At 41.2% G+C, this 7,989-nt stretch overlaps 2 protein-coding genes across 2 annotated transcripts; both read left to right on the forward strand.

Moving 5' to 3' along the window:
- The first annotated feature begins 5,739 nt into the window (after positions 1 to 5,739).
- Positions 5,740 to 6,150, forward strand: LOC149404075 (uncharacterized). Its single transcript, XM_089607388.1, has one exon. It carries the CDS (start codon positions 5,740 to 5,742, stop codon positions 6,148 to 6,150), a length of 411 nt encoding a protein of 136 aa, XP_089463514.1.
- A 576-nt stretch (positions 6,151 to 6,726) lies between these two features.
- On the forward strand, positions 6,727 to 7,524 carry LOC149404076 (uncharacterized). The gene is made up of 2 exons (XM_089607389.1): positions 6,727 to 7,025; positions 7,281 to 7,524. Exons 1-2 carry the CDS (start codon positions 6,727 to 6,729, stop codon positions 7,522 to 7,524), a joined length of 543 nt encoding a protein of 180 aa, XP_089463515.1.
- The last annotated feature ends 465 nt before the right edge of the window (positions 7,525 to 7,989 follow it).

Here is a 7,989-nt window from a genome sequence, read left to right on the forward strand (position 1 = left end):
TCGGATGTGACCCAGATTTACTTTACGGCCAGTCCATCGTTCATAAGGAGTACCAGGAACCGTTTTGGACGGAACTTGGTTCAGAATATAAGCGGCTGTTTCGAGGGCATATCCCCAAAAGGAAGGAGGGAGTGATGAGTGACTCATCATTGATCTAACAATTTCCATAAGAGTTCGGTTTCTTCTCTTTGACACCCCGTTTTGTTGAGGTGTGCCAGGTGCGGTAAGCTGAGAAGCGATACCTTCTTCCTTAAGAAAGTCATCGAACTCTCCAGACATATACTCATCACCTCGATCAGATCGAAGTGTTTTGATCACTTTGCCAGTTTGCTTTTCCACTAAAGCCCTAAAGACCTTAAATACGTTAAAGGTCTCAGATTTGTGTTTGAGCAAATAGACAAAACCATATCGCAAGTAATCATCGGTGAAGGTGACGAAGTATTCGTATCCTCCACGTGCTTGTTGGCTGAGCGGACCACATACATCAGAATGTACTAGTTCCAGCAACTCAGTGGCTCTTCGACTCTTATTGGAGAAAGGTCGCTTAGTCATTTTTCCTTCTATGCAGGATTCACAAGTAGGTAGTGAACCTATTGCAGAGGATTGGAGTGGACCGTCCCTCACAAGTCTCTTAATCCTATCTAGACTGATGTGACCAAGTCTTAAGTGCCATAGGTGTGTTGATTTTGTTAGATCGGAGGATTCAGAAAGTTTGATCCTCTTTGGCTCCCTAATTAGATCATTATCTATTTCGGTGTCTAGAAGAGAAGGTTGAGTGGGATAGATGTAGAAAAGAGCAATCTTCATACATGCATCAGTGACAAAAGAATTATCAGAAAACGAAATACGAATTCTATTCTTAATGAACTTTAAACAATAATCTTGCTCAAGAAGACGAGCAACGGATATTAAGTTCTTCCCAAAGGTAGGAACAAAATAAACATTATTCAAGTTTTAAGTGCGGTCTTCAAAAGACAGCGTCACGGATCCCACAGCTTTCACGGACACCAGGCTCCCATCACCCCATTTGAAACAGAACTCGCCTTCCTCTAAGTTTTTGGTTTTTTTGAAACCATTCAAGGAGCAACAAATATGGTTAGTAGCAGCGGAGTCAAGAATCCACGTTGATACATTATCAGCTACTAAGCATGCTTCGGTAACTAGTACAATACTATGTTCCTTTGCTTTGAGATAGGCAGGACAATTCTTTTTATCGGCCTTGTATGGTCTCTTCTTAGTTCCAGAGGCGGAGGCTTTTTGCTCAGTAGCATGTGCCTCTCCTTGATTCCTCTTTCTCTTAGTGAGACCTACAGCAGTATGAAGCTCCTTTATAAGCTTGGTAACAGTGTACTCTAGCTTGTTTATGGAGTAGTTCATCTTGGAGGTATCAAGAGATGCGGGGAGAGTTTCTAAGATCATATCTATGACATTCTTCCCATCAATCTCAGATCCTAGGATTTCCATTTTATTCGGAAAACTAATGATCAGTATCATAAAGTCTCCAACAGGAATCCTAGCCTTCATGTGACAGTTCATAAACTGTCGGACTGCTTGTTGCCTTGTTTGACGCATTTGCCCTCCAAACATCTCAAGGAGATTGTAGAGCATGTTTGCGGAAGTCTCGATGTCACGATGTTGCTTTTTCAGCATATCGTTCATAGATGCTAAGATATAGCACTTCACAATCTCATCGGATCGAAGCCAGGCCGCTAAGGCGTCATTGTCCTCTTGAGTCGAATCATCATTCGTCAAAGGAGGACACGGGGTGGTGAGTACCCAATTGTGCTTGTTAACGGTAACTATTATGTCGAGGTTATGTTTCGAATCTACGTAGTTCTTGGTTTCGAGTTTGTTCGAGGAAAGGATGAAAGAGAGAGAGAGTTGGGAGACATTTTGCCTATAAAAGTTGAAACAAGTTTATGATTAGTCTTTGGTTTAGGATTTAAGTTTGTTTAAGACTTGATAAAATCCAAAGGTGTTATAAACTAAACGATAATTTACTCCCTCAAGAGAAGGCCGCAAAAAATCTCCATTTATAAGTAAATGACACATCATTAATGCTTAGCGAAGATGTCAATACACCAATTTTGACTAGCCACCTTTTAAATTGGTTTGATCACTCACATCCTTTCGCAGAGCCTCAAGGGAGGATTACTAGGGATTGAGCCTAAGTGTGCAACCAACCACTTAGTCCAAAAGATTGTCTTTGAAAAACAATCCGCCGAGGGGAGGTCTTGTCTCATTGTCTCACTTTCGGATTTAGCTCATTGAGCAATGATCAGTGCAAAGCGCCCTTGAGTACTCTCATTTAAGAGAGTGCCACGAGGGTGACTCTTAGTCTAGCGACAATTGCACTTTTCATTAGTGTTGGGGATCGTGGGTTAGAAACAACAAGTATAACCCTCCCACTTAGTTTTTGGAGTTGGTACATCGACTCTTATAAGTTCGGAAACGGTTTTCCTAGTTATAGAGCGATAGAGCGGATAACTAGAAAAGAATCCTATATTTTCATGTTCAGAGCAGTGTTAGTGCATAAAGGCACAAGGGACATACTCGGATCTTTTCCTATTTTCTATTTCGGGAAAGTGCATGAGGGAAGTGTGAACTTCAACTCACTCGAACACTTGAAAGTTTGAGATTACACATCTTTTTATTTTTCGGCTTGTCTACAAGGAGACCTCCCACTCAAATTTTCAAGAGCATATAGATTTTGAACATATGTGATACAGATATAGTTTTGAAAACATTTTGAAAACTTATTTGATTTGGATGACAAAATATTTTCAAGTTTGAAAACGAAAACGGTTCTTCAAAATTCAAACTAGTTTTGTAAAAATTCAATTTCAATTAAACTTTCAAAATCAAAACAATTTAATCTTACACATCATGTTTATAATCTTATGTAAAATATTTTTGCTCAAGAAAATTTTCTCATTAGAGTTCTATAACTCATAGTAGTGGGGCTGAAAATCCGGAATTCTAAAAAACTGGACTTTCGGAACAGCCGCGCACCTCGGCGTAAAATCTCCATAACTGGCGGCTCCGATGTTCTTTTGACCTGAAACCGGTGGCATTGGACAGAGGACAGACAGAGCTTTAATTGGATTCAAGAATCATTAAATTTCGATTTGTGAGCAGAGAGTTATGACACTTTTACTGCGGGTTTTACTCCAGCTCGAAGAAAAAGAAATAATTAAAGCTTGGTCCTTTTTAGGTGCGAAAAAGAATCGAGTGTAACGGAACGTTTTAGGAGGTTGTTAAAGCTTTTATTTGTGTTTTATTAGCAGGGTAATAACATGGTATAAAAGAAATAACAACATGCATAAAACGATTCAAGTAAATAAAAGAAACTAGCAAGACAATATAACTAGTCACAAAATTTACTCGAAATTTCTCAAACCTTTAAAACACGTTTTTCAATATAAAAAATTAAAAACTTTTAAAACTGATTCTAATGTGTTTTACTGACATCCCAAACTCATAGAAAATCAACATGATTTTTAATTTAAAGACATGAGCAATAAATTAAAAAAATCTAAGAAAACAATTCTAACTTTCGAAAACGATTTTCAAGCTCATATTTTTAAATACATGTACATGCATATCTTTGACCATAACTCTGATACCATTTGTTGGAATTGATCTAGGGTTTAAGAAAAAGTTTAACGCTTCGTTAATCGGCGGAATTTTAAAAATTTTCTTTTTCAAGTAAAACAGGTTTTACTAACTTAGACAAAGAGCAAGCACATGTGAATAAAAACTAATATGAGCATAATAAATTTACTAACCTCTTTAGAAGCTTGAACGTTGATGAGCAAGCACACTACGACTTTAGAACGAGTCTTGAAGTCGCAGAGCTAAACACTAGGTCAAATGAGGACCTAGGGTGCCAAAACAATAAAACGAAATTGACTAGAGAGAGAGAGAGAGAGAGAGAAGTCGGCCAAGTTCTAGAGAGAGAGTATCTCAAATCTCTTAAACTTGGATGAATGAAATGTGAAGAATGAGGCTCCTATTTATAGGAGAGGTCTCACCTTCAATAAGGTAGTTTCCTCTTCTATAGAATATCACATATTCATGAGCCAATTTCCTCTTTTCCTCTATGAGATACTCGGCCAAGGCAGCCTTCTAGAAGTCTTGGATTTGTTTCCTTTTTTGTTCATTGCCTTGCCTTGACTCTACTTGGCCGATTACCCTCATTGCTCTTTGAGGAAATTTGTTTCCTCTTTTTCTTTTGGCAAGTATCTAGATACATTTATGCACAAAATATTCTCTCTTTCTCTTGGGTAGTAGGCGCCCATTTCAACTCTAGAAGGAGCTTCTAGAAGCTTCTTCATTTGTTCATGACAACATGAGAAAGGCCCATTAAGAATTTTCAATAAAATTCTTATGAAATGAAATTAATTCACAAGGCCCAATAATTAAGTCATTGCCGAGTGACATTAAGTCATCAAATGAACTTGTCAAAAAATTTCTTGACATTCATTTCATCCTTTGTCTCAAAAGACAAAAATACCCTTTTGACTATTTTCGTTCTTGTTTTGACTTAGCTTCCAGTTTAACTATTCCTACTCGATGTGATTCGTGACAGTGACCTCATGGACCCAAAGGAACAAAGCTTGAGCTAAACACTTGGACTCAAAAGTTCACAAACCTTTTCCAAGTTTAGCTTAATGCCAACTGACTCCACTAAAGAGTTGACACTGAAAATCTCTCGGTTCAAATGAATTTATTTTCTACTCAAGAATTCAACCTAATTATGATGAGAGGATCCACTGAATATTATCTATGTTTACCCTTCATGAATGTCATCAGCTAGTCGGGATTTACTAAATTACCATTTTACCCTTCTAGCTGTTATTTCCTCAACTCCTTTGTCGCTTGTGAATAAGTTAGAAACAATGTATTGACGAGGAGCTAACAAGTCACATTGTTTCATCCAAAAGAGTCAGGACTCAATTTGGACACTGGCCAGTTCATTTATTCACACTCCAAGGAACAAAGCACGAGGTGACATACATTGCATTTCAGCAATCTTGTACATGAATTCCATATCTATGAGAACTTCACAAAGTTACTCATGACATTCTCACAACTTAGTACTTCACCAATAGGCCTTGTTTGGAATCACATAGTGAGTCCGAACTCTGACTTTCTCAAATGAGAATACTAAGGTGTGAAATGACATGTCTCATTTCAGGATTAAGGTAAGCACGATGCAATTCATACGTAGTGACTTCGAGACATAAGAGGTTAAATGGTTTGTTCTTATCTTGTCTCTAGAAGTTCACTGGTCAATTCAGTACCTTCGGAAGATACCTAGAAGAACTATAGAGTCTCCAACTTTCAATGCCTCATAACCAGACATCATAGATTCTTCTAACAATCGTACTGAGGTCAATAGTCCTTTGACCTTTACATTGCGAATATATCGTTTTAAGCAAACTACGAAGAGTTTGTTCATGCAAATCTACATTTGTCTCTTCGTAAGTTGTTAAGTTTGTTTATGGACTAAAGACTAGTGTTTTATCATAAAGCTTCAAACAGACAAGGAAGACTGAATGAACGTTTCAACTTTTTATTAATGAATAAGCAATTACAAGCAAGAGTCTTTATGAGACTTTATTACATCAAATGTACAATATAAAGATTACAACTCTTCTTGTGGGCACCATTGACAACATAAAGAAGACGGATGGCTTTGTGTGGACGGACGAGTGCGAAAAGGCCTTCCAAGAAATGAAGACTTACTTTGGAACACCTCCCTTTCTCTCCAAGCCAAAGGAAAGCGAGATGCTCTACGTCTACCACGCCATCTCCGAACGGGCAGTAAGCGCTTTTTTAGTCCGCGAAGAGGATAAGGTTCAATGGGCTATCTTCTACGTGAGCAAAGCCTTACTCGACGCCGAAATACGTTACATTAAGATAGAGAAACTCTCTCTTGCTCTCTTCATAGCTGCCAAAAAGCTACGTCCCTATTTCCAAGCTCACTCTATCGCGGTCAGAACAGGACACCCCATCGGTAAAGCTCTTCAAACGGAAACATCAACTCGCATGGCGATCTGGTCCCAAGAATTGAGTGAGTACGGAATTGAGTTCCACTCGAGACCGACAATAAAGGCTCAGGCCCTAGCTGATTTCGTGGCATAATTCTCCTATACTCCCGGCATGGGAAGAGAGGAAGATTACTCGACCTACGACTTGTCAGCTCGAAAGAGAAAGGTTGACCCTACAGGTCCCATCTGGGAGTTACACGTAGACGGAGCATCCAACGCTCAAGGGGCCGGTGCCGGCGTAATTTTGACCAATCTCGATCGGGAAAAGTTACGCTACGGCCTCCATTACGGATTTCAAGCCTCCAACAATGAGGCCGAGTACGAAGCGCCCATTGTGGGACTAGAGCTCGCTCAAAAGCTCAACATACTGAACTTACGAATACACTGTGACTCGCAGTTGATCGTAAACTAGGTAAAGGGCGATTACATCGCCAAAGCACCTAACATGATTGCCTACTTGGCAAAGACAAATGCCAAGGTCGACGCTTTCTCTTGGTTTGAGATCCTCCAGATCCCAAGGGAAGAGAACACCGAGGCTGATGCTCTCGCTCGCCTCAGTTCTGGCATCACCGAAGACGGGTTAGGAACTATCCCGATCGAGTCTCTCTTGTGACCATCCGTCTCATGGGATGAGGTTGGAACGATCGAGAATACTGCTCATCCCACTTGGATGACTCCAATTACAGACTTCTTGCAAGGAGGGATACTCCCTGAAGATCGCAAGGAAGCCGAAAAACTAAAAGCCATCGCATCTAAGTATGTGTTAAGAGGCGAAGTCCTGTACAAGTGCGGGTACTCGACCCCGCTACTCCAATGCCTCAAGAGTGTAGAGTCGACTAAGGTCCTCCACGAAATTCACAAGGGCATATGTGGGAACCACTCCGCTGGGAGATCCCTCTCGCTTAAAGCGTTCCGACAAGGCTATTTCTGGCCCACAATGAAGAAAGATGCCTGCAACTGGGCGAGAAAGTGCGACAAGTGTCAACGTTTCTCTAACGTTCCACGGCAACCGCCATCTCCCCTGGGCAGCATCGTCGTGCCGTGTCCCTTTGCAAAATGGGGCATGGACATAATCGGCAAGCTTCCTAAAGCTCCGAGATAGTACGAATACGCCATCGTCGCTATCGGCTACTTCACTAAGTGGGTCGAAGCCGAGTCTCTAGCCAAAATCACCAAGGCTAATACAACAAACTACATCTGGAAGTCTGTCATATGTCGGCAAAGCTTCCTAGTGTCAATTGTGACCGACAATAGTGCACAATTCGACAACGCCCGGGTTAGAGAAATATGCACGCAACTAGGGATCAGCAAGACATTCTCGTTCCCGCGACATCTACAGGCTAATGGCCAAGTGGAAGCTGCCAACAAGACGATCAAAAGAAATCTAAAAAAGAAGCTCGAGGCCAAGAAGGGTGACTGGGCTGAAGAGCTACTGTTCATCCTATGGGCCTACCTGACAACTGTTTGACACGCCACTGGAGAGACCCCCTTCTTCCTAGCTTACGGTGTAGAAGCGGTTGTCTTCGTGAAAACCAAGGTCACCACTTACCGAGTTGACACTTTCGACGAGGAAGAAAACAACGAGGCCATGCGCCTTGAACTGGATCTAATCGATGAGAAAAGATCTGAAGCTCTCGCTCGACTCGCCGCACAAAAGCGCAAAGTCGAGAAGTACTACAACGCCAAAGTCAAGAGGCGAGACTTCGTCGTCGGCAGCCTCGTACTCAGCCGCGTGTTCCAAAACACCCAAGTACAAGACGCTGGCGTCCTAGGCCCAAATTGGGAAGGATCGTATAGAGTTCGCCAAGTCATACACAATGGAACCTATTACATCGAACATACGGACGGGACCCCGATCCGACATCCTTGGAACGCCGAATACTTAAGGCACTACTACCAGTAACTGACGCTTCCCTCGATTATTGCCTTAATT

The sequence above is a fragment of the Urtica dioica genome, chromosome 2 (assembly GCF_054948205.1).
Source record: "Urtica dioica subsp. dioica isolate 48M chromosome 2, U.dioica_male_clone48M_v1_H2, whole genome shotgun sequence".
NCBI lineage: Eukaryota > Viridiplantae > Streptophyta > Magnoliopsida > Rosales > Urticaceae > Urtica > Urtica dioica.

Coding starts and splice junctions, on each gene's coding strand:
- LOC149404076 (XM_089607389.1), top strand. CDS start 6,727: ATGACTCCAATTACAGACTTCTTGCAAGGAGGGATACTCCCTGAAGAT. Junction 7,026..7,280: donor GCCTGCAACTGGGCGAGAAA/GTGCGACAAGTG, acceptor ATGTCGGCAAAG/CTTCCTAGTGTCAATTGTGA.
- LOC149404075 (XM_089607388.1), top strand. CDS start 5,740: ATGAAGACTTACTTTGGAACACCTCCCTTTCTCTCCAAGCCAAAGGAA.